Raw genomic sequence first — 27695 nt, forward strand, 5'->3', positions numbered from 1 at the left:
AGTTTAGCATGTGAATGGAGAAGAAGCTTGTGGACGAGGCTATTAGTTAATTTTGCCAAAATTGTACTTTTCATTCCACTTTCTTACATATCATATTTGATTGAGTTAGTCAGTTACTTTTTTGATTCAAATGTCACATGACCTGAGGAGCAGAAGACCTGTAACGTTTCAACCGCGATGGCAAACGTGAATGGTAATAATGGTGCCGACTCCAGTCCAACTGTTCCAGAGCCTCATGCGGTCACACTCCCCATAGATCTTCAGAACCTCCGTACGGTTCTGGTCACGGAAATTACAGCTACCATTGCCACTCAGCTCAAACTGCCATCGATGCTGCTCTGGCCCCCTTCTCCACCATCCTAGATGGTGTACGAGCCGCTGCGGATGAACAAGGCCGCCGAATTGACGGCTTTGAACATGACCTGTGTGACTACAGTGACTGCATAGTAGCACTTGAGAAAACTGTCGCCCGTCTGAGCTCCGAAAACCAAAAGCTGATTGACAATACCGATGACCTGGAATCCCGTTCTCACCGTTGCAATCTTCGTGTTGTTGGAATACCAGAGAAACGTGAAGGAGGGAACTCAGTTAACTTCATGTCAGAATTCTTTGCGGATGTGCTAAGTCCGGCCATCTTTCCATCACCTTTGAAGCTGGATAGGGCCCACCACATTAGCCCCTCCCCAGCGGGCGAAGATGACAACTCCAAGCCTAGAGTGTTTATCATCCGTTTTCACTACTACCGTGACAAGGAGCGCATCCTCCAGAGGCAGGGCAGAGACCAGCTACACTTCTGCGGACGCAAGGTGTTCATCTTTCCTGACCTCAGCTTGATTGAGCTAAATTCCTCAATGTGAAACGCAAACTTCATGAGAAGAAAGTGAAATTCTCACTCCGCTTCCCTGCTCGTCTGCACATTGAACACACAGGGGAGGGATCTACAATTTGACTCCCACGAGGATGCCTAGCGTTGGTTTGACAGTCACTTCTGAGCCATATCTTGGATCTATGACCTAATATTTTGTCAGGTAGCATGCATAGCCTTTAAGTCGAAGGTATGCTTGACTTTTACTGCAGGGCATTTTTTTCTTCTCTCCCTGTTGCTATTCCTTTTCTACTCGGCAGTAACTAACGTTATTGAACTCTGATAAAAATGACTAATATGTGAGGTTGTCATTTAAGCAACATATTTGGGAGGTCCTTTTTAATTGGCTAGATGGCTAATGTAGTAATGCATGGCTACAATTCCAGGCTTTTGCAGAGCTTTCCTCAAATGTTTTTCTTTCTTTCCATCTAGATACATACTGAAGGACTTTTCACCACTTTACGCCCTATTGATAATTCGTCCATGTACAGACACTCAGCCCCTTTTCTTTTTTGTAACAGGGTAACATACTGTGGGACACTTATTTGGCCATCTTTAAGACACATTGTACGTATTGCAATGATTGAAGACTCCCTGAGTCACGACAGTTCCTTTTCACTGTTATGGGGTGTTTGTTTTGGTTATCTGTTGACCTACTTTACCGTTTTCAAATATATTTCACGACTGGTGCCTTGGAGCCTCTCCGTGTTATTAAAGGAAGTTTTTCTGTTTATATGCACTGAAGCTGCGCAAACTTCAATCTGCTGTCTCCATTTGCTGGGGAAGGAGACTTTAGGTTTGGGTGGGACCTTTTTCGGTCCTATTTTTGTATCATTTTTTTCTTTGCTTTTTTGCATTAGTTTTCTCTGATATCTTTGCAAATGCTTGGTCTATATTAGGCAGGAAAGTCAGTTCTATGGACATGTCACAATATACACTGAACAAAAATATAAACCTTTTTCATTGCAATATTTTAGATGGCTAACAACGCTAATAATAGTACTATAGGTAGGCCTAATCCTTTAAAGTTTTTATATTGGAATACTAAGGCAATGAGCAATCCTGTCAAGAGGTTTAGTGTCTCTCATTTGAAAAAGCTAAAAGCAGATGTGGTATTTTTACAAGAAACCCATTTACGCATTAAAGATCACTCAATGCTACAAAACTCCAGGTTTAGTCAGGTTTTCCATTCAGACTTGAACTTTAACAAAGCCAGAGGGGTTGCAATTTTGGTTAGTAAAAGAATACACTTCTCTACTACTAATGTTATTTCAGACAGTAATGGGAGATATTTAATCTAATTAATAGATATTTTAATTGATATTTTAATTTAATTAATAGTCCCTATGGGGGTGCCACAGGGTTCAATTTTTGGACCGACTCTCTTCTCTGTATACATCAATGAGGTCGCTCTTGCTGCTGGTGAGTCTCTGATCCACCTCTACGCAGACGACACCATTCTGTATACTTCTGACCCTTCTTTGGACACTGTGTTAACAACCCTCCAGGCAAGCTTCAATGCCATACAACTCTCCTTCCGTGGCCTCCAATTGCTCTTAAATACAAGTAAAACTAAATGCATGCTCTTCAACCGATCGCTACCTGTACCTACCCGCCTGTCCAACATTACTACTTTGGACGGCTCTGACTTAGAATACGTGGACAACTACAAATACTTAGGTGTCTGGTTAGACTGTAAACTCTCCTTCCAGACCCATATCAAACATCTCCAATCCAAAGTTAAATCTAGAATTGGCTTCCTATTTCGCAACAAAGCATCCTTCACTCATGCTGCCAAACATACCCTTGTAAAACTGACCATCCTACCAATCCTCGACTTTGGCGATGTCATTTACAAAATAGCCTCCAATACCCTACTCAACAAATTGGATGCAGTCTATCACAGTGCAATCCGTTTTGTCACCAAAGCCCCATATACTACCCACCATTGCGACCTGTACGCTCTCGTTGGCTGGCCCTCGCTTCATACTCGTCGCCAAACCCACTGGCTCCATGTCATCTACAAGACCCTGCTAGGTAAAGTCCCCCCTTATCTCAGCTCGCTGGTCACCATTGCATCTCCCACCTGTAGCACACGCTCCAGCAGGTATATCTCTCTAGTCACCCCCAAAACCAATTCTTTCTTTGGCCGCCTCTCCTTCCAGTTCTCTGCTGCCAATGACTGGAACGAACTACAAAAATCTCTGAAACTGGAAACACTTATCTCCCTCACTAGCTTTAAGCACCAACTGTCAGAGCAGCTCACAGATTACTGCACCTGTACATAGCCCACCTATAATTTAGCCCAAACAACTACCTCTTTCCCTACTGTATTTTATTTATTTATTTATTTTGCTCCTTGCACCCCATTATTTTTATTTCTACTTTGCACATTCTCCCATTGCAAATCTACCATTCCAGTGTTTTACTTGCTATATTGTATTTACTTTGCCACCATGGCCTTTTTGCCTTTACCTCCCTTATCTCACCTCCTTTGCTCACATCGTATATAGACTTGTTTATACTGTATTATTGACTGTATGTTTGTTTTACTCCATGTGTAACTCTGTGTCGTTGTATGTGTCGAACTGCTTTGCTTTATCTTGGCCAGGTCGCAATTGTAAATGAGAACTTGTTCTCAACTTGCCTACCTGGTTAAATAAAGGTGAAAAAAAAAAGAAAAAGAAATCATAACTGGCACCATTTGGCACACACTTGTAGTATTGGTCAATGTATATGCTCCCAATTTTGATGATGTTGAATTTGCCAATCGGTTGCTGGGGAAAATCCCTTCTCTGAACACTCATATTTTGATATTTGGCAGGGATCTGAATTGTGTTATTAGCCTGGCTTTAGACCACTCCAACCCCAGAACTATGTCAAAGTCCTTCTCAGATTGTATGGTTCAGAATGGGTGTACAGATCCCTGGAGGTTTCAGAATCCCCATGCAAGAGAGTATTCTTTCTTTTCACATGTACACCATTAATTTTCTCGTATTGACTATTTCTTTATTGATCATAAGTTACTTCCAAATGTCACGTCTTCTGAATATTTTACCCATTGTAATTGTTGACCATGGACCTTTAGCCCTCGACATTGTCCTATCAGGATAAACTCATACTCCTCCCTGGAGATTCAATTCTCTTCTCCTGTCTGATGCAGACTTCTGTAAGGTTCTCTACTTCTATTGATCATTTCCTTTTTCAAATCAGACAAGCTCAACCTATCATTCTCTCTTATGGGAATCACATAAGGCCTATTTTAGAGGATAAATTATTGATTGTTCTTCTCATTTAAACATAACTCTGAAGCTGAACTTGAAGAACAATCTGAATTCAATCCACTACAGATGCAGAACGGTTACTATTGCATTCACGTGGTACCTACTATGAGCATGGTGACAGGGCAAGTCGTCTGCTCGCAAACCAATTAAAACGCAGTGTTGCTACCCGTCTGATTCCCCAAATTAAAGATTCCACTCATTTGATTTTTGACACTACGGGGATCAATGACACCTTCAAATCTTTCTATTCATCCCTGTATATGTCTGAATTTCCACCACATACTGCCAATATGACTACATTTTTGGGTGAACTGGAGACTCCCACAGTTGAAACTGTAGATTACTTTAATTCCCCTCTCAACCTTGATGAAGTTATTCAGTCTATCAAGTCAATGTAGAGCAGCAAGGCTCCAGGGCCTGATGGGTTTCCAACTGAGTTCTTTAACAAATTCTATACCAAGTTGGCCCTTTTACTTTTATCTATGTATAATGAATCACTTGAACGTGGCTCATTGCCACCTACCCTAACACAGGCTTCAATAGCGCTTCTCCTTAAGAAGGGGAAAGACCCCACTTCCTGTTCTTCATTTAGGCCCCTAAGTCTCCTTAATGTGGATGTAAAGGTGCTGGTGAAGGTGATAGCGAGGAGTCTGGAAGTAGTCTTACCAGGACTCATATCACAGGAACAAACCAGCTTTATAAAGGACAGATATTCATGTCTTAACATTCGTACGCTGTTTAACATGATTTATTCTAAACAATTCTCCAACTTCCCTGAGGTGTAAATCTGCCTAGATGCATTCGAAAGAATTGAGTGGGAGTACCTATATGGTGTTCTTACAAAAATTGGATTTGGGGACAAATTTAGCTCATGGATCCATCTTTGTATACTTCTCCCCAGGCCAGTGTCGGTACCAATGACACCCGTTCTGATTATTTTGCCCTGGAATGTGGGACATGCAAGGCTGCCCACTGTCCCCTTTATTATTTGCCGTAGCCTTCGAGCCCCTTTAAGTAGCTTTGCGGGCATCCTCCTCTATTTCAAGGTGTAACACGGGAAGGAGTTGAACATAGGTTATCATTATATGCAGATGATTTGTTACTCTAGGTAAATAACCCTGTAACCTGTTTACCTTCTAACCTTTCTATTCCAGAGAACTTGGCTCCTTCTACAGTTACAAGCTGAATCTCCAGAAAAGTGAGTGCTTCCCAATCAATACAGCAGCGCTACAGGTCCAGCAGACAGACTTGCCCTTTCAGCTTAGCCGCTCTGGTTTCATATACCTTAGAGTGAATGTAACTCATTCATTACATGCTCTTTTCTCTGCAAACTTTGCTCCCCTCCTTGCCCAAATGAAAACTGATTTTCAGAGATGAGGTAGCTTACCACTATCACTTATAGGAAGGATTAATGCTGTAAAGATGAACAGTTTACCTAAATTCCTTTTATCTTTTTCAATGTATCCCATTGGTTTTACCAAAGTGTTTTTTTTTTAAGTCAATCAATCAGGCTGTTACCACATTTATCTAGGGAGGAAAGGTACCCAGAGTCAGTAGATCTTTAACTACTAGAAAGAGGAGGAAGGGAAGCGCTACTAAGGTACACAATAGTACATTTTGGTAGATAGAAGGTGCTCTTTGGTAAATGGAGTAAATTGGTCATCAAAAAGAAAGGAGTACCAAGGCAAATGGAATACAATGTCCTCTTTTGAACAGCTTTTCAATTAGCCCTAATTGGAAGAGGGAGTGGTTACACAATTGATTGGACACACCTGGTAAGCAATACTATACACATTAAAAGGTCAAATACTGTAGCTACTCCTTGCTGTCCCCAGTCCACCTGACCGTGCTGCTGCTCCAGTTTCAACTGTTCTGCCTTATTATTATTCGACCATGCTGGTCATTTATGAACATTTGAACATCTTGGCCATGTTCTGTTATAATCTCCACCCGGCACAGCCAGAAGAGGACTGGCCACCCCACATAGCCTGGTTCCTCTCTAGGTTTCTTCCTAGGTTTTGGCCTTTCTAGTGAGTTTTTCCTAGCCACCGTGCTTCTACACCTGCATTGCTTGCTGTTTGGGGTTTTAGGCTGGGTTTCTGTACAGCACTTTGAGATATCAGCTGATGTACGAAGGGCTATATAAATAAATGTGATTTGATTTGATTTGAATGTATTGTTTAGTGTTGTGTAGTGGCTTTGCTGGCATTCATCCCACATGTTTTATTTTTTGCCCCACCAAGATTTACATGCTGAAATCGCCACTGCCTATATATATTTCCTCCAACACTGCCCCTTAAATAGGCCTATCTCCTTTTTGCGTCAGACTTGGGCCTCATGTCTAAAATGTCAAATCTACTTCTGAAAGTGCCATGCTTAGATTCATAATGACATCTCAGATGGAATTATTTGCAAACAGAGACAGTTGCGTTGCAAACAAGACACACTGGTTTGGCATTACGGTACGATTCATATATTTTAGAGTAGGTAGGTCTATTAACATTGACATTGGTAATTTTACCACTGTAATCAGATCAAAATTATTACATTGTAAATTAATGAATTATCCCGCTAACCACGTGTTAAATGTGTTGTGTAGTCTACATTGTGTACGACTCTGAATTGTGCAGCTATAGGCTATTTGATAATAGGCTAATTCTGTTTAGCCTGCCAGCTAGCTAGCTACAAGCTCAAGAAACAAACTGGCTGGATGCGAAACCTAGTTGCCAACACCATTGCATAGGCTATTGTGGGGCGGCAGGTAACCTAGTGGTTAGATCGTTGGAAAGGTTGCTGGATCAAAACCCCGAGCTGACAAGGTAAAAATCTGTCATTCTACCCCTGAACAAGGCAATTTACCCACTGTTCCCCACCCTAGGCCGTCATTGTAAAATAAGAATTTGTTCTTAACTGACTTGACTAAATTCAATCATCCTTCAAATATCTCTGGGGCTTAGAACTGAACTTGAAGAGTTCATGGTTGTCTTGGAGAAGTGAAATGTTATTGTTGCTCACCAGTATGCTTTGAAGAGGAAAAAAAATACAATGTAACCAAATGTAGCTTGCAAAAGGCACAGATGTGAGATGTGTATTTCCCTACAGTGGGGAGAACAAGTATTTGATACACTGCCGATTTTGCAGGTTTTCCTACTTACAAAGCATGTAGAGGTCTGTAATTTTTATCATAGGTACACTTCAACTGTGAGAGACGGAATCTAAAACAAAAATGCAGAAAATCACATTGCATGATTTTTAAGTAATTCATTTGCATTTTATTGCATGACATAAGTATTTGATCACCTACCAACCAGTTAGAATTCCGGCTCTCACAGACCTGTTCGTTTTTCTTTAAGAAGCCCTCCTGTTCTCCACTCATTACCTGTATTAACTGCACCTGTTTGAACTTGTTACCTGTATAAAAGACACCTGTCCACACACTCAATCAAACAGACTCCAACCTCTCCACAATGGCCAAGACCAGAGAGATGTGTAAGGACATCAGGGATTAAATTGTACACCTGCACAAGGCTGGGATGGGCTACAGGACAATAGGCAAGCAGCTTGGTGAGAAGGTAACAACTGTTGGTGCAATTATTAGAAAATGGAAGAAGTTCAAGATGACGGTCAATCACCCTCGTTCTGGGGCTCCATGCAAGATCTCACCTCGTGGGGCATCAATGATCATGAGGAAGGTGAGGGATCAACCCGGAACTACATGGCAGGACCTGGTCAATGACCTGAAGAGAGCTGGGACCACAGTCTGAAACAAAACCATTAGTAACACACTACGCCGTCATGGATTAAAATCCTGCAGCGCACGCAAGGTCCCCCTGCTCAAGACAGCGCATGTCCAGGCCCATCTGAAGTTTGTCAATGACCATCTGGATGATCCAGAGGAGGAATGGGAGAAGGTCATGTGGTCTGATCAGGCAAAAATAGAGCTTCTTGGTCTAAACTCCACTCGCCGTGTTTGGAGGAAGAAGAAGGATGAGTACAACCCCAAGAACACCATCCCAACCGTGAAGCATGGAGGTGGAAACATCATTCTTTGGGGATGCTTTTCTGCAAAGGGGACAGGACGACTGCACCGCATTGAGGGGAGGATGGATGGGGCCATGTATTGTGAGATCTTGGCCAACAAGCTCCTTCCCTCAGTAAGAGCATTGAAGATGGGTCTTGGCTGGGTCTTCCAGCATGACATTGTTGAAGAAATTCTAAATTCCTCTGTTTTAATTTCCAATCAAAATTAAACACTCTGTCAATGCATTAAGGGTTTGTAAGACCCTATATTTTATAAGAATGGACAGAGCCCCGGTCTTAAAAGTCAAGTAACAGCCTTTAATTCAAGAGAGTACTCCCTTCATACACATTTTACCACAGGTTATAAACTGAAAATGACATCAGCGTTTTCTAAATGTTCTATCTCTTCTTGACACTGGTAGAGAGGCCCTATAGTTCTCAAGCCTTCCCTCCTCGCCTAAAGCCAAGGTCATTCAGTGTAGATAAGCATTCTAGACAGTCTGGAGATAGTCCATTCATTTGTACCAAGGCATTGTTCTAAACTCCTGACTAAATTATATACAATTGGGAATGGGAGCAAGAGAGAAAATTCATACATGTACAGTACATAATAGCATTTGGACTAGTCAGTCCTGATTGAAATGTATACATAATTAGTCATCATTGATAAAAATTCCTTTAACAGACATCGACCCGAAACACACAGACAGGGCAACTAAGGAGTGGCTCCGTAAGAAGCATCTCAAGGTACTGGTCTCCAGACCTAAACCCAATAGAAAACCTTTGGAGGGAGCTGAAAGTCCGTATTGCCCAGCGACAGCCCCAAAACCTGAAGGATCTGGAGAAGGTCTGTATGGAGGAGTGGGCCAAAATCCCTGCTGCAGTGTGTGCAAACCTGGTCAAGAACTACAGGAAACGTATGATCTCTGTAATTGCAAACATAGGTTTCTGTACCAAATATTAAGTTCTGCTTTTCTGATGTATCAAATACTTTTGTCATGCAATAAAATGCAAATTAATTACTTAAAAATCATACAATGTGATTTTCTGGATTTTTGTTTTAGATTCCGTCTCTCACAGTTGAAGTGTACCTATGATAAAAATTACAGACCTCTACATGCTTTGTAAGTAGGAAAACCTGCAGAATCGTCAGCGTATCAAATACTTGTTCTCCCCACTGTATATAGCACTGGTCCTCTTACATTTTTATTCCAGGTTGCATATCACAGTATTTAAGCGCATAAAAAAACAGTCAGTATTTGGTGTGACCACCATTTGCCTCATGCAGTACAACACATCTCCTTTGCCTGATTGTGGCCTGTGAAATGTTGTCCCACTCCTCTTCAATAGCTCTGCGATGTTGCTGGATATTGGCGGGAACTGGAACAAGCTGTCGTACACATAAATCCAGAGCATCTCAAACATGCTCAATGGGTGACATGTCTGGTGAGTATGCAGGCCATGGAAGAACTGGTATGTTTTCTGCTTCCAGGAATTGTGTACAGATTCTTGTGACATGGGGCCGTGCATTATCATGGTGAAACATGAGGTGATGGCGGCGGATGAACGGCACTACAATGGGCCTCAGGATCTTGTCACGGTATCTCTGTGCATTCAAATGGCTTACTACATGATTCCATATGTGCTATTTCATCGATTTGTTGTCTTCACTATTATTCTACAATTTCGAAAATAGTAAATAAAAAGAAAAACCTTTAAATGAGTAGGTGTGTCCAAACTTTTGACTGGTACTGTAATATTAATAGCACTGTAATAAATGTACAGTGTAACAGTCAATAATCAAGTCCACTTGAATGATACACTACTTTTTAAGTACACTGTTTCTTAACCGTTCCAATCACACGAATAATACTGCATATCTCTTAGTATTTTTTATACAGTTTGTATTTATATGGATGAAGGAAACGTTTAAGTTCTAGTTTTCATAAAGGACTCTTTGCTCTACCACAGCTCCCAAACGGGTACCCGTAGTTTTCGCCGACACCATTACAAAATAGGGGTCTTACTTTACAATGTTGTTCTGATAAGTCTTTGAATCGACGCCGTCTGTAATTGTGACTTTTGTTGGTTATTAATATTTTAATTGTGCACGGTACAAATTTAATTTGTCGAATATGAGTATACTGAATACTCATGACTACTACATCCTTAACGACTCCATTACAGTACACCTACAGCTGATACAATGGTATATTCCATAAGGTATGGAAATGGCAGTGCTGTAAGTGAGAGATCAAGCTTGTGACAGCGGAGAAACTTGACTTTTTAATAACACGTATATATATTTATTAGAGGTATGTATATACAGACAATCTCCATTTGACGTTGTAAACGTGTTTACCTAGCTACCTCAAATCGGTCGCTACTAGCTAGAATTAAGTGCCTAGCTCTAGCTAACTGGATCTCAAAGCTAGCTACTACTATTACCTAGCTATGTTGTTGCTTCTTCCTCATCCTAGCATGGTTAGTTAGTAAATGTGTAACATTGTTCGAGAAAAATATGACTGTTCGTGACTTCAGTGAGTAAGGTAAATATGTATGCAGCATGCTGCAATATTCTCCAAAACTGACAAGCTATCTAACTTTAGCTTGCTTGTTTGAATGACGAATGAAATTGATAGCTGCTAACTAGCTACAGTAGCTAGACAGCTAGCCAGGCCTTCTTGTATAAATCTTGCAGGATATCTAACGTTGGCATTCGACTCACCCTGTTACCTGTGACAGTTCAACTTAACGTTAATGCAACGAATGACTGCATATTGTTAGCAAATCGCTAACTAGCTATATTTGATTTGGGTAGCATGACTAATATTTTGGCGATTGGATTGTTTACACTGTCAACTAACTTAAGCTACGTTAGGTTGCTAGCAACCGCCCGTGAACAAGGGTGGAACATTCCATTTTATAACCTTCTAGCTAGCTATTAACAGGATTGTTTGTATGTTGAGGTGTAATTGTATTTAGGGGTAACGTTCAATCTCACATGATCGTGATAACTTGTGCTTTCACTATATTGAGTAGGAGATACAGTAGTATTTATCATCCCCTGCACATTTTTACATTTTGAGATGTCTTTTAGTTAGGTTATGAACCCATCTTGAAACTGTCATTTGACAAATTAATTAGTCATAACCTTGTTATCACAACATCGTGTTTGAGATTGTAATTGCGAATTTATATTCAGAGTTAGAGTTCTGCTACAGGCAGATCAGTAAATTATTATTTGTTTTAATAATCTGTCTTTTTAAATAATCTGTATGCCCAAGTATTGTTTAATTATTGAGACATTATGTAACAGTTTATCAAACCTGAAGAGGAAAGATCATTCCTAATTGTAGTTGGATTGATTACATTTGGCATAGTGTATTAACAGTTACTTGATTCAACATCCATACATGAATAATTTGCATTTATAATTCTAAACACTTTGCTCCAATATTCCAGTACTGTCCAATTACACCAATAACCATGCTGTTTTTACCTCTTTACATCAGCCTGAAGAAGAAGCCGTACGATGTCCTTGAAGCCGCGGGTGGTGGACTTTGATGAAACATGGAACAAGCTACTGACGACAATCAAGGCTGTGGTGATGCTTGATTATGTGGAGAGGGCCACATGGAACGACAGATTTTCGTATCCTACCTTGTTTCAGCTCTTTAGAAAAATTGTTTTTATGAGTTTCTGAACTTTCTGTGTTTTGTGGTTTAGTTTGCCATTGATTTAGTAGGCTAAAATGCCACGGATCTGTGCTTACATAGTCAAGCCATTAAAGGGTACTTCAGGATTTGGGCAATGAGGCCCTTTATCTACTTTATCTTCCCCAGAGTCAGATGAATACCATTTTTATGTCTTTAACTAGGTTTCCATCCAATTGCTGACAGATTTTAATGTGAATGTTCTAGAATCCCCATAAATTAAATATGTGCATTTTCCCACCAGTGGTATGTTTCCACCAAATGGACTTGTTGCGGACAAAAATCATTGCATGATGATGTAGTGCACACAAAAATGTACTTTTTCGGTTACGTTTTCATTTACCAAATAAAAATCTAAAGTTCAATGTGTTTCCGTCGCATTTTAAACTCAGCCGATAGTTTTGTCATGCTACCTACTCTGGTCTTGGCACCTGCACTCTAACCAACAGCTCACAGATACAGTGCCGGTAGGCTGTTCGGGGCCTCTAGTCTACATTAGATTATTATGGATAAGAGCGAGAGTATTTGTCAAACTGCAGTCAATAATCAATCATCATGTCACCAGAATGAGACCCCCTTTCAACCATTTATTGGATAGAAGGAGCAAGATCACCGTGCACTTTCACTACCCTGTGAAGTTCACCATAATTTATTTAATTCGTAGCCTAATAAACTGCATGGTTTCCAGAGTTGTAGGAGGAGGACCACAAACCATATCATCGCAAGACTCCAAATTTGCTTTGATATGGTGGTTATTATATCAATATTTGTGCATAAAGGCGTTTCCACTGCCATTTCCTGCATAATTAATTTCCCGTCACAAAAAGATCACACCATGTCGGATGAACAAATTACACCAAAACTTCCTTTTTTACCTTTATTTAACCAGGCAAGTCAGTTAAGAACAAATTCTTATTTTCAATGACGACCTAGGAACAGTGGGTTAACTGCCTGTTCAGGGGCAGAACGACAGATTTGTACCTTGTCAGCTCAGGGGTTTGAACTTGCAACCTTCCGGTTACTAGTCCAACGCTCTAACCACTAGGCTACTTAAATTGTGGTTGGAAACGTGGTTGGTGTCCAGTATAAAGAATGTTAGAGGTAGTTTTGCAAGCCAATGCTAACTAGTATTAGCGCAATGGCCGGAGGTCTATGGGTATCTGCTAGCACATACTAGCACATTCCATTGCACTAACATTAGTTAGCATCGGCTTGCAAAATGTCCTCCAAGTTCCTTCATACTGGACACAGAGACCTAAACATGGTATCCACAAGTTAATCTGACTCTGTGAAAGTACATATCCCAAAGTATCCCTTTAAGGTTTAACTTTAGGAAATTCTCAAGTTCACTTAATGATTTTCCAGTAGAAAATAAATTGTCTGCATGATTTTTTTCCTCAGTGTTACAGATGAATGTGTTGGACTCCTTTACTCTAAAATCAGTGACATCTATGCCTTGTGTGTTGCATACCCAGAGCCTTTGGGTGAAAGATTGTACACAGAGACCAAGGTATTCTTGGAGAACCATGTCAGACAGTTGTACAAGGTAAATACGTTTCATCATTTGGGGAAAATATATTAGATCTGTTATCTACTGAATGTTAGTTCATAATGCCATTTTCACACAATTGACTAATTTCCCATTGCTCAGCTTCGGATAGCCTAATAGTTGTATTTGTTGTCTGCTTGTCATTGAAGTGCCAAGGTAATAAACTGATATTGGGTCTCTAATCTGTAATTTCAGAAAGTTCTGGAGTCTGAGGAGAAGGTTTTAGTGATGTACCACAGATACTGGGAGGAGTACAGCAAGGGAGCAGATTACATGGATTGCTTGTACAGGTAATGTTAGGGATGTGCATCTTTTTCTGTCTCGGTGATTCGATACGTATATGTTCTTCGATATGATACAGGAACGATACGTTTTAGTTTGAATTAATTCGGTTTGATTAGAGAGAGATTCGATGCGCCAACATTTTTTTTGCATAAACATGAATTTTCCATTCTAACTAAAAGTCTGCTGCTGATACAGCTCATGAGCTGGGCCTCTCCGAGCTGGATCTGTCTGAGCTGACTTGTGTGTGCGTCCGTGCGCGCACTTTGTCGGCACCTGAGCTTAGCCATAAGAGAGAGGCATCTACCACACGACTATCAGATTGGGGCGGTGGGGGGCAAACTAGCCTTTGTTTATTGTATTGTCCCCCCACTTTGGTTCTGAAATCACTATCACCCACTAATTAACTTGTCATTTTTGCAGATTGTATTTGAGCTAGTAATGTTTCAATATTTATAATTTACAATCTAACTATGACATAACCAATGAATACATAGCACAATTTTGGATTTTACCCCCATCTCAAAATCAAATGGTTTTAAGTTTTTCCTGAGTGTCTTTTCTTTTCCTCTTGTTTTGGCCATGCAGTGCGCCTCACAAAAGTTATTGCTGTCCTCCATATGAAATGATCAACTTTACCCTATATATATATAAAAAAAAGACCAAATACACTGATTGTTTAAAGCAAAACTACCAAAACTGCTGATGGTGAACCAGAACAAACAAATTAAAATCTATTGCAAGCCCCTTTGAGCAAGTATAGCCAGAGGAGAGTTGTCTCCAATAGCTTACTTTTTTTCCAGTAAAACAACATTTTCAATAGCGCATATATGCAAATTACTTAGGTTGCCACTCAACTAATACAGTGTAATATCACGCAAGCCATTTTAGCATTTGAATGCTGAATGTGCTGCACAGATGTGCAAGATCAGGAACAAGCTGCCTAACTCGTGAAGCTGGGCACAGCGGGCAGTTTGATGAGACAACATGACTTGTAGATCAATGACTGTCAACACAGTTACATGCAGTTCGACACTGGAGGATGCATCAGTAGTCAAAAGTTGAGGTGTTTTAGAGGGATGTAACGATTCACCGAAATGCATCGGTCCCGGTTCAAATGTTTAATATATGAGGGGATCGGTCCGCGGGACCCCAAACCGATCCAAATGTACTGCTATTGGGTAGCTGGCGCTTATCCCTCAGCCAATTCTAATTTCTGATATAGTCTGAGATTGGCACCATGTGTAAAGAACACTGCCGCTTTTAGATATTTACAGATACTTCATATGTCACATTGGCAGATGTTTTGGGAAATTAACTCACACCACAGTGACAGCTTTGGATATCAGCATTTCTTACAAGCTCCTTTCAACCATTTTTTAAGGGTCATTTAGCATGTTGTCGTCCCAGGATTTTGTATATATGAACTTGAGTTCATATCTCTTCTCATCACTGTCTGTCCTGCTAATGCCAAATAGACAGCCCAGCTGTGAAAACAACTTGTCATGTAGAATGTAGATAGAGCCCGGGTCAGATCAGTCTGATGACAGCCTTCAGAGCTAGCGTGTCTGTCTGCCTGACTGTATCTGTTTGCGTTCTCTCTCTGTGGTCTGATTGGCCCTGGGATCTTGGCCATTCACACACTAGTGAATCTGTATTGTGTTATTGGTTGCCCATAGCTAGCTAGTCTTACCAATACTTTGGGACAACTGTAGATTAATAACAGACTTGTTGTTATTTTAATATTATGTTGTGTAATGCTCTTTCTCTCCCTTCTCTCTAATATAGGTACCTCAACACACAGTTCATCAAGAAGAACAAACTGACAGAGGCAGACTTGCAGTATGGCTACGGAGGGGTTGACATGAACGAACCACTTATGGAGATAGGAGAGGTAAGTCTCCAATCATATCTCATTACTTACAATCTCAGTTATCCAGTACAAATGTCACAATATATCAGTTTCAAATCAAATTGTATTTGTCACATGCGCCGAATACAACAGGCGTGGACCTTACAGTGAAATGCTTACTTGCAAGCCCTTAACCAACAATGCAATTTTAAGAAATATAAGTGTTAAAGTATTTACTCAAATAAACTCAAGTAAAAAATGTATAAATGAAAAAATTATATTAAAGCCCAACATTAAAATGACAGTAGTTTTGCTCTCCACAAAAAGACACAACAATTGTTTCCAGCAGCACAGTTAGTCACCAACTCTCAGGTTAACACAAAAACTGCCTAACCAGCTCTGCTAGGGCTAGTAAAATGGTCAGAGTGGTCTCATTTGTGTCTGGAAGTAGCTAGCAAGCTACCCAACGTTAGCTTAGGTGCTTGACTGCCGTTGTAAGGCCAGAACGCTCAAATCAACCCTACTCCTTGGCCCGAGCGTCCAGTGTGCGGTCTGAATTTACAAATGCTCTAAATTTATGATCCAGGCACTCCAGATTGAATTTAACTAGGCAAGTCAGTTAAGAACACATTTTTATTTACAAGGACCGCCTACTCCTTCCTCACCGTCGGGGAGTTGAACCCCGGTCTTCCGCGTGCCCTGCCCGCACAACACAGGGATTTTTTAGCTAAATAGCACAGTACTGTACTGCCGACGTCACGTTGTACAGCGTCATATTGTCCGTTCCATACTAACAGAAACCCAGAGGGTTTTTCATTTTTCATGGAATAGAAACACCATAATATTAATCAAAATCATTAAGCAAGTACCAGTCAAATGTTTGGACACACATACTCATTCCAGGATTTTTTCCAGGAGCAACCACTGTAGTTACGAGACAAGTCTATCAATATCATAGTATATTGTGATACCATCTTCAATCACTGTCTAATCATCACAAAAACATTCTCTTTAATCTGGATATTTTCTACACAACTTAAAGAATGTAAACATCATATACACATTATGAAAACGCTTCAACTTATTGTTTGCCATAACATTTTCATTTAACTTTTAATGACATCACAAAATAGATATATACATTTTCCATATTCCACCTCTCATTATTACCAGCATTTGGAGGATGAAATATAGTGTCCCCGTGTCCATGGTTTAATGTTCTAGTTTTGGGCTGTAAATTCTTCATAAGGCACACAAAGAAATTCCAATCGTCCATGCTAGAGAATAAATAAATAATCTGCTGCCTTACAATTTGATGTGTGTGAGGTGTCATAAAATCCCCACATCCATCCCTCCTCTCTCTGCGGGAGAGAGAGAGTTCTGTAGAGCTGATACACTGTAACCTGATCCTTTGGATCCTCACAGGAAAGTCATGACAATGTGCTCATACAATTCTCCCCACTTTGTCATTTCAGCTAGCACTTGACATGTGGAGGAAGCTGATGATCGAGCCACTGCAAGCTGTCCTGATCCGGATGCTGCTGAACGAAATCAAAAAGTTGGTTCATGGTTTATATTCATGGTTCATGGTTTATGTACAGTAGGATTCAGCAGGGCTAGCCTGGGAGAAGAAATGCTTGAAGTACAGTGCATTCGATAAGTATGCAGAGCCCTTGAATTTTTCCACATTTTGTTACGTTGCAGCTAGGTTTGCAAAATTCCGGGAACTTTCAATTAATTGCTGCTTTTCCCGAAATCCCTGGTTGGAGGATTCCCGGAATCAGGTACGAATGAGAAGGAAATCTGGATTCCTCTAACCAGGATATCTGGAAAAACAAAGGAATTGATTGAAAGTTTCTGGAATTTTGCAATCATAGTTGCAGCCTTATTCTAAATAGATTTTTAAAAAAATCCCGCATCAATCTGTACCCCATAATGACAAAGCCAAAACTGTTTTTTTTAGAATGCTCCGAGACAGGATTGTGTCGAGGCACAGATCTGGGGAAGGGTACAAAAAAATGTCTGCAACATTCATGGTCCCTAAGAAAACAGTGCCCTCCATCATTCTTAAATGGAAGAAGTTTAGAACCACCAAGCCTCTTCCTAGAGCTGGCTGCCTGGCCAAACGGAGCAATCGGAGAAGGGCCTTAGTCAGGGAGGTGACCAGGAACCCGAGCTCCAGAGTTCCTCTGTGGAGATGGGAGAACCTTTCAGAAGGATAACCATCCCTGCCAATCAGGCCTTTGTGGTAGAGTGTTCAGACGGAATCCACTCTTTAGTTAAAGGCACATGACAGCCTGCTTGGACTTTGCCTAAAGACTCTCAGACCTAGCCTGATTGCGAAGAGTCACACCTGGAGGAAACCTGGCACTATCCCTACAGTGAAGCATGGTGGTGGCATCATCATGCTGTGGGGTTGTTTTTCAGCGGCAGGGACTGGGAGACTCGTCAGGCTTGAGGAAAAGATGAATGGAGCAAAGTACAGAGAAATCCTTGATGAAAACCTGCTCCAGAGCGCTCAGGACTGAATGCACTGTAGGTCTAAAATGTCCAGTGCTCCTATTTAGCGGCTTGTGATTGTCATAATGACTTGATCTCTGGGTTTGTTTCTGTGAAGGTAAAGGATGAACATTTGCTCTGTTCTAACAGTACCTATTACTGTGTTATAGCAGGCTAATACAGTTCAGGGTTACTGTTAGGCTGCTTTGATATGTCATTTAAAACCACAAGTCACCTTTTACTCTTTTATTTACATTCTCTAGCTAGGCACAGGTTAATGCTCAACAGAAATAGTATCACTAATAGAGCTTGTGTTCTTCTCTTCCAGTGACCGGTGTGGCGAAGACCCAAATCAGAAAGTAATCCATGGGGTTATCAACTCCTTTGTTCATGTTGAACAGTACAAGAAAAAGTTTCCTCTGAAGGTAAGCAGCTGTGCTCTGTTGGAATCTAATAATAATAATTTATTTAACTTTTCCAGAAAATAATCTAAAAGTGCATAGGAAGCAAAACAAACAGCACCTTTTAAATTGAGATGGTAGAGATGGAGGTTGAATGTCTCCATTTGGCTTCAGATGAAAGGCTGGGAGTTAAGATTGGTAACTTCTGTTGAAGGTACAAGCAGAGAGAGAAAAAAAGACATTGCTTCACCAATGCACCACATCTGCTTCCCCGACGGTCAGTTCCTCCATAGGACCCGCTCCTCTGTAGGTACTGGTCCTCCATTGCAGAACATGTAGCACCCACCTGGGTGAGGCCACAGGTGCTGAAATGCGTGCGAAAAGGCAGTGGTTAAGAACAGTCCCTGAGGCTATTTTGCCATCTCTGCAGTACTTGTTGTAATTCTTCCTGACAGATGAAAAAATAAAGCTTGAGCTGCATTATTTGAATACAAACTGTTGAGTGTGAAAAACGCTGCAGCACACAGCAGTTGCACCTGGCACCAACTATCATACCCCGTTCAAAGGCACTTAAATATTTTGTCCTGCCCATTCACCCTCTGAATGGCACACATTCTCAATTGCCTCAAGGTTTAAATATCCTTCTTTATCCTATCTTCTGCCCTTCATCTACAGCGATTGAAGTGGATTTAACAAGTGACATCAATAAGGGATCTTAGCTTTCACCTGGTCAGTCTGTCATTAAAAGAGTAGGTGTTTTTGACCTCAACCCTGTCGAACACCTTTGGGATGAATTGGAACGCCGACTGCAAGCCAGGCCTAATGTATGTATGTATGTATATACAGTGGGGCAAAAAAGTATTTAGTCAGCCACCAATTGTGCAAGTTCTCCCACTTAAAAAGATGAGAGGCCTGTCATTTTCATCATAGGTACACTTCAACTATGACAGACAAGTTGCTTGTACCAGACAAAAAAATCCGGAAAATCACATTGTAGGATTTTTAATGAATTTATTTGCAAATTATGGTGGAAAATAAGTATTTGGTCACCTACAAACAAGCAAGATTTCTTCTTTAAGAGGCTCCTCTGTCCTCCACTCGTTACCTGTATTAATAGCACCTGTTTGAACTTGTTATCAGTATAAAAGACACCTGTTCACAACCTCAAACAGTCACACTCCAAACTCCACTATGGCCAAGACCAAAGAGCTGTCAAAGGACACCAGAAACAAAATTGTAGACCTGCACCAGGCTGGGAAGACTGAATCTGCAATAGGTAAGCAGCTTGGTTTGAAGAAATCAACTGTGGGAGCAATTATTAGGAAATGGAAGATATACAAGACCACTGATAATCTCCCTCGATCTGGGGCTCCACGCAAGATCTCACCCCATGGGGTAAAAATGATCACAAGAACGGTGAGCAAAAATCCCAGAACCACACGGGGGGACCTAGTGAATGACCTGCAGAAAGCTGAGACCAAAGTAACAATTCCTACCATCAGTAACACACTATGCCGCCAGGGACTCAAATCCTGCAGTGCCAGACGTGTCCCCCTGCTTAAGCCAGTACATGTCCAGGCCCATCTGAAGTTTGCTAGAGAGCATTTGGATGATCCAAAAGAAGATTGGGAGAATGTCATATGGTCAGATGAAACCAAAATATAACTTTTTGGTAAAAACTCAACTCGTCGTGTTTGAAGGACAAAGAATGCTGAGTTGCATCCAAAGAACACCATACCTACTGTGAAGCATGGGGGTGGAAACATCATGCTTTGGGGCTGTTTTTCTGCAAAGGGACCAGGACGACTTATCCGTGTAAAGGAAAGAATGAATGGGGCCATGTATCGTGAGATTTTGAGTGAAAAACCTCCTTCCATCAGCAAGGACACACCGCCCGGGCCACGAAGGAGTGGCTTCGTAAGAAGCATTTCAAGGTCCTGGAGTGGCCTAGCCAGTCTCCAGATCTCAACCCCATAGAAAATCTTTGGAGGCAGTTGAAAGTCCGTGTTGCGATACAACAGCCCCAAAACACCACTGCTCTAAAGGAGATCTGCATGGAGGAATGGGTCAAAATACCAGCAACAGTGTGTGAAAACCTTGTGAAGACTTACAGAAAAGGTTTGACCTCTGTCATTGCCAACAAAGGGTGTATAACAAAGTATTGAGAAACTTTTGTTATTGACCAAATACTTATTTTCCACCATAATTTGCAAATTAATTCATAAAAAATCCTACAATGTGATTTTCAGGATTTTTTTTCTCATTTTGTCTGTCATAGTTGAAGTGTACCTATGATGAAAATTACAGGCCTCTCATCTTTTTAAGTGGGAGAACTTGCACAATTGGTGACTGACTAAATATTTTTTTGCCCCACTGTGTGTGTGTGTGTGTGTTATATATATATATATATATATATATATATATATATATATATATATAGTAACAGTTAAAAATGTTGGACACACCTACTCATTCAAGGGTTTTTCTTTATTTTTTACTATTGTCTACTCTGTAGAATAATGGTGAAGACATCAAAACTATGAAATAACAATAACACATGGAATCATGTAGTAAGCACAAAAAAGTGTTAGACAAATCAAAATCATTTTATATTTGAGATTCTTCAAAGTAGTCACTCTGCCTTGATGACAGCTTTGCACACACTTGGCATTGTATCAACCAGCTTCATGAGGTAGTCACCTGGAATGGATTTCAATTAACATTTCAATGTGCCTTCTTAAAAGTTTGTGGAATTTCTTTCCTTCTTAATGCATTTTAGCCAATCAGTTGTGTTGTGACAAGGTCGGTATATACAGAAGAATGCCCTATTTGGTAAAAGATCAAGTCCATATTATGGAAAGAACAGCTCAAATAAGCAAAGAGAAATGACAGTCCATCGTTACTTTAATACAGCCTTTCTTAAAGTATGGGTCGCTACCCAAAGTGGGTCACGACATGTCAGAGTACATTTATTATTATTGAATGAATTACTGGAATTGATATGGCCAAGTGCATCTGCGCTCTCTCTGTTCAGTGCTCTCTCTGCTTAGTAGCCGTCTCTGCTTAGTAGCCGTCTCTGCTTAGCAGCCGTCTCTGCTTAGCAGCCGTCTCTGCTTAGCAGCCGTCTCTGCTTAGCAGCCGTCTCTGCTTAGTAGCTGTCTCTGCTTAGTTTGCTTTGCGGTTTACCTGATCTTTTTTTCTGCAGTTTTCTTGAAGATCGCTCCGCAACACACACAATGCAGCGCTGTCATTCAAGCCACTGTCTTGTTATTCCCACTCGCCATCACTCACCGCTGTCATGAAATGGACTCATGCTAGCCACAAGTTCTGACTGAGCTCAATTGTCATGAAACGCATATACAGCGATGAGTTTCTCTCTCTTTCATATAAACTTATAACGAGGAGCGCCCACAATGTGTTTTGTACGGGGAAGTAATGAGTCTCTCATAACAAACAAATTAATAAAACGACACGTCCTGACCAAACATCCACAGCATGATGGTAAACCCAGGGAGTTCTTTCAGAACAGGGCAGAATGCTTCAGGAAACAGTGCTTCGACAGTGAGTTAGTCAACTAGCAAGGCATTGTTGTCATTTTATAACAGTTGATGAGCGGAAATAAGGGAGTACTAACTAACTCTCATAGTAGTAAATGTCAGTATCTCTTTCAAACAATCCCCTGGCCTTGTACACAGCTAATAGCTAACATTCGTCAAAGCAAGCTAGCTACTGATAGTGCAACCCTAGCAACAGTACAGATGAAGATGAAAAATGACCAGGCCTATTGTACATCTTACTGTAGAAATGATTGTTGAAAACAAGTCTAGGTTGGAACTGTTAAAATACAATAATACGTTTTGTTGAACTGGTATAATAAGTTTGAACTGAACTGGTATAGCCTGATTGAAGCAAGATGCTTTTTGAGGCAAACACACTCACACAGTTCTGGGTTGCTCATCTACAGCAGGAAGCGGTCTCCTGCCTGACTGAGAAAGCAGTAGATGTTCTGGTCCAATTTGGCACCACATACCTATGCGAGTCAAGGTTCTCAATTTTGACATACTTAAAAAACAAGTATTGAAACAGTTTCAAGGCTGTTCATGACCTCAGTGTTGCACTGTCAAAAACAGAGCCCAGAATATAGACATGCTCTCATTAGGACTGTGTGTGTGTGTGTGTGTTTTCTAGTCTACATCCGTGTGATGTGATAAATCAGTTTATTCCAGTTCAGAATGAAGATGATTTATTGTATTTTAACAGCAACAGTTCCAACCTAGGCAGATATGTAAGAGTGTTTTTAATGGGGAAAATAATCATTAATATATATTTAATTGTTATTTGTTTTTGTCTATTTAATTTGTTTTTGTCTATATATAAAATAGGCTACAGTGTTTATAATGAACTGACGGGGAAGTTTGAATGGCGAAAGCTTCTCTGGTGTGCTGTGATCACATTGGCTGGTGTTCAAAAAACAATAAACGTGAATCCTCCGCACCCAATGTTTGTTTACAATGAAATGTATTGCTCCAGAATGCCTCATTTTCCCAATCAAATGTATTAAGTTGATTTCTGATCAGTCTAATTTGCATAAACATTGTGATTGGTTGATAGCTGTGAGGGTTATCGAATCAGGATCAAATCCTCTGATCTCGAGCTCATTAATGATAGAATGTTCATATTTGAAGATTGCCGAAAGGCCTATTTCTTTGGCAAATGACAGGAGTGACGAGTGGAATGTAATAGCTGAATAGAGATGGCAACCAGGCTAGTAAACTCCTGGGTGCTCTCGCAATGGCTGCCTGGTATTGTGATGCAGTAACTTCAATGGTAATGTACACTAAAAAATATATAAACACAACAAGTAAAGTTTTGGTCCCATGTTTCATGAGCTGAAATAAAAGATCACAAGAGCACAAAAAGTGTATTTTCTAAAAGTTTTTGCAGAAATGTGTTTACATCGCTGTTAGTGGGATGTCAAGAAGCTGATTAAGCAGTATGACCATTACACAGGTGCACCTTGTGCGGGGACAATAAAAGGCCACTGTCAAATGTGCAGTTTTGTCACACAACACAATGCCATGGATGTCTGAAGTTTTGAGGGAGCGTGCAATTAACATGCTGACAGCAGGAATGTCCACCAGAATGATTGCCATAGGATTTAATGTTCCTTTCTCTACCATAAACCGCCTCCAACGTCGTTTTAGAGAATTTGGCAGTACATCAAGCCGGCCTCAAAACCGCAGACGGTGTGTAGTCACACCAGCCCAGGACCTCCACATCCAACTTCATCTGAGGGATTGTCTGAGACCAGCCACCCGGACAGCTGATGTGCAAACCCACAGTTTCAATCTTAGAATTACGCTACAAACTCAGAAACCGTCTCAGGGAAGCTAATCTGCGTGCTCGTGGTCCTCACCAGCGTCTTGACCTGACTTCAGTTTGGCGTCGTAACCAAATTAATTTGGGGAATGCTGACCTTCGATTGCCGCTGGAGAGGTATGCACTTCACAGATTAATTCTGGTTTCAACTGTACCGGGCAGATGGCAGACATCGTGTATGACGCTGTGTGGGCGAGCGGTTTTCTGATGTCAACGTTGTGAACAGAGTGTCTGTTGGTTTATGGTATGGGCAGGTATAAGCTACGGACAACGACCACAATTGCATTTAATCAATGTCAATTTCAATGCACAGAGATATCGTGACGAGATTCTGAGGCCCATTGTCGTGCCATTCATCTGCCGCCATCACCTCATGTTTCAGAATTATAATGCATGGTCCCATTTCACAAGGATCTGGACACAATTACTGGAAGCTGAAAACGTCTCAGTTCTTCCATTGCCTGCATACTCGCCAGACATGTCACCCATTGAGCACGTTTGAGATGCTCTGGATCAACGCATATAGCAGTGTATTCCAGTTCCCGCCGATTTCCAGCAACTTCGCACAGCCAGTGAAGAGGAGTGGCACAACATTCCACGCTAGTTAACATTAGCTCACAAAACTACCTTTAACTTCTTTCATACTGGACACAGGTGTTAAATGGTATCCATGAAAGTGACATTCTCCGACGATGGAGAGACTCAGTTCATGGCTTGAGTGGAGATAACTGCTCAGAGGATGTGTTTGATGGTTTGTGTAGTAGCCTAGGCTATAGGTCCAATACATTATCACCGCATGTTGGCTATGCTTGAATTGCCCAGGCAATGTTCTTCTCAGACAATTGTAAAAAAAAACAAAAAACTTGAGGTTTTTGATCTCGCCGGTAATGAATTGATCAATTGTTGTATTGCTTGTGAGGCACAGCTGAGGGAGCATACATTGAAATACATGTTTTGTTTTTACTGGGATGATGGGGCCTGCATCTGATGGTCAGTCTCAGTGGAGGGATGTGGAGAGCAGTCTCTCACCGTTCCTCCGCTCTCCCTCCCTCCGCTGAGACTGACCAAAAAGGAGACCACTAGTTTCAGCTGATGGCAAAACTGGAGTCTCATTGCCTCATGCACAAATTCAAGTTCCTCTATTAGCTGCAGTTCTCGTTGTAGTGTGAATGGAAGAAAGGAAAAGCGCATTTCATGGCTTATAAACGTGTTGAATAAAAACTTGAACATAAACTCACTCGTAAAAACAGCATCTCTTTGCTGTATTCGTTGACAGTCTTTCTCTAGTCATGGTTTTAATACTTTTGAAATCTCACAAAATCAACTTTGCTGTGAACTTGCGGAAGCTGCAGGGAGACACGATAATCTAAACTATCCGATTGGCCAGCGGTAGGCCTATAGGTGCACTTGATATGCTCTCCGTGCCATCCGGGTAGGCGGAGTTTGTACCTAACACATTAAATCTTTCAAAATGGGAACACTTTGCCTACCAGCACGCAACCGCCAACAGCGCAAGACAAATTGAGAAAGTAGGAGCACAGGGCTTTTTCTGTGTTTTTTTTTATTGAAATGTTTGGAGATTGACCAGTAGATCATGATCGACCGGTTGGTGACCCCTGGTCTACTGTAGCCATGTCGATGCCTATGCATGGGTGTACAGTTTGTGCACTCTGTGTGTTCTCTAAACTCGCTATGCAGCTCACACTCTTTTATTGTGTTTCAGTTTTATCAGGAAATCTTCGAAGGGCCATTTCTGACGAAAACGGGAGAGTATTACAAACAGGAAGCTTCCAATTTACTGCAAGAGTCCAACTGCTCACAGTATATGGAAAAGGTAAGATGGCTGTAGGTAGCCCAACTCATAGAGATCCATACAGCTACAGTGCCTTGTGAAAGTATTCGGCCCCCTTGAACTTTGCGACCTTTTGCCACATTTCAGGCTTCAAACATAAAGATATAAAACTGTATTTTTTTGTGAAGAATCAACAACAAGTGGGACACAATCATGAAGTGGAACGACATTTATTGGATATTTCAAACTTTTTTAACAAATCAAAAACTGAAAAATTGGGCGAATGGTCCTAGTTTGCCATGGCTGCTAATTGGTTTTGAGTATTGTTGCTGTGCATTTATCGTGTTGTTGGTGTTATACTATTGGAGGCCTCAGTGACTCTCCGAGGAGACTCACTACCAGCTGTGGCACCGTCAGGTGTGTGTGTTTATGAAAATGTGTTATAATTCCAATGAAGGGGTTAAATCCTCCATCGTAAGGCTCCTTAGTTGCGGGGCCCGAGTGGAAGCCCTCCACCCCTGCCCTTACGCCAGACAGTGTTGAGATTGTGTGGGCGGTCTTGTGGATGTGCTGACTTAAGAGTTGAGTCTGTGTATTTCTGTCTGACTGACTGTAGCGCAGAAAGGTAACAGACAGTCCCCTACATTAGCTAGCTCACATCATGGCTGCCTTCAGGTGCGTCTGCGACGGCACCCTATTTCCTATATTGTACACTACTTATGGGCTGTAGTCTGGTCAAAAGTCGTGCACTATATAGGGAGTAAGGTTCCATTTGGGACTCTGTTCACAAGTGGACCTGTAAATCATTGACAATGATAAGATTAATGTGATCGCCATTTAACAAGGATAACCACAACACTGGCTTCAAAAGGCATGGTGGCCAGTCTACAGTGTATAGGAGCATCTGTCCATCTGTTGTTGTGCTGTGTGGTGGTGACTGAAATCTCTGTATATGGGATATGCTTGCTGGCGGCATTAGCGCTGATTTTATGATGTGGTATTTTTCCCCCCACACAGTCACTTATCCCAGTATAGATCTTTCCAGGTTTGGGGTCAAATTCATTCAATTCAGAAAGTAAACCAAATTTCAATTCCACATTCTCCTCATTGAAAGGCATTGAAGGGAATTGGAATTTCAGTGTACCTCCTGAAATGACTGGAATTGAAATGGAATTGACCCCAACCCTGGTGCTTTCTGTTCACCTCCCTGTCATTGCATTAAGTAGACAGTGCTGCAGGTTAGATTGTAGTGGGTTATTGGCTTTCAGCCCTATTGGGGTTGGGCCATTTAGCAACTTTGAAATTAGCATAATTAACCATATTAAACAAATCAATGAATCCATTGTGTTCTCTTTCTTCCCTGTCTCCACTTAGGTTTTAGGAAGGTTGAAAGATGAGGAGGTGCGATGTCGGAAGTACCTGCACCCCAGCTCATACGCCAAAGTCATCCATGAATGCCAGCAGAGGATGGTGGCGGACCACCTGCAGTTTCTCCACGGGGAGTGTCAGAATATCATCCGCCAGGAGAAGAGAGACGGTCAGTCTGGTTACAGGAGTGACGGTCAGTTTGTTTGTTACTAATAGATACAGGGGCTGGCTTAGAACGTCTGTTACTCTAGTTAGATGGTAATTCTGTATTTAGATGGTCAATCAGTTAGTTAGATGGTCAGGGTGCCCGGGGCTGGCTTAGAGCCAGTCTTAATTAAGCATTGGTCATCCTTCCATTGGCGATCAAGCAGGCTGTATTTGAGATCCTGAGTGGAGTGGGATCCTGAGTGGCGCAGCCGTTTAAGGCACTGCATCGTGCCTGAGGCGTCACTACAGACCTGGGTTTGATCCCGGGCTGTATCTCAACCGGCTGTGATCGGGAGTCCCATAGGGTTGCGCACAATTGGCCCAACGTCATCCGGGTTAGGGGAGGGTTTGGTTGGGGTAGGCCGTCATTGTAAATAAGAATTTGTTCTTAAATGACTTGCCTAGTTAAATAAAGGTTAAATAAAATATAACTTGAGCTGGCTGAATCCCATATGGTTCATTAACTGACTCCCATATGTTA

At 41.3% G+C, this 27695-nt stretch overlaps 1 protein-coding gene across 8 annotated transcripts in view; it reads left to right on the top strand.

Moving 5' to 3' along the window:
• The first annotated feature begins 10145 nt into the window (after positions 1 to 10145).
• LOC110490032 (cullin-2) overlaps positions 10146 to 27695 on the top strand; it is a 35633-nt gene continuing 18083 nt past the window's right edge. For 2 of the 8 annotated variants that reach the window (XM_021563122.3, XM_021563125.3), the window contains exons 1-9: positions 10176 to 10484; positions 11685 to 11823; positions 13329 to 13431; positions 13630 to 13724; positions 15505 to 15610; positions 17044 to 17126; positions 18396 to 18492; positions 25571 to 25681; positions 27014 to 27176. In XM_021563122.3, the coding sequence (XP_021418797.3) occupies positions 11705 to 11823; positions 13329 to 13431; positions 13630 to 13724; positions 15505 to 15610; positions 17044 to 17126; positions 18396 to 18492; positions 25571 to 25681; positions 27014 to 27176 (877 nt within the window). In that variant the 5' untranslated portion in view covers positions 10176 to 10484; positions 11685 to 11704. Of the gene's footprint in view, positions 10719 to 11684; positions 11824 to 13328; positions 13432 to 13629; positions 13725 to 15504; positions 15611 to 17043; positions 17127 to 18395; positions 18493 to 25570; positions 25682 to 27013; positions 27201 to 27695 lie in introns of all 8 variants that reach the window. The other 6 variants (XM_021563120.3, XM_090199089.1, XM_021563123.3 and 3 more) reach the window with 5 other exon arrangements.

This window comes from Oncorhynchus mykiss, chromosome 15, assembly GCF_057628025.1.
Source record: "Oncorhynchus mykiss isolate SJ-2025 chromosome 15, ASM5762802v1, whole genome shotgun sequence".
NCBI lineage: Eukaryota > Metazoa > Chordata > Actinopteri > Salmoniformes > Salmonidae > Oncorhynchus > Oncorhynchus mykiss.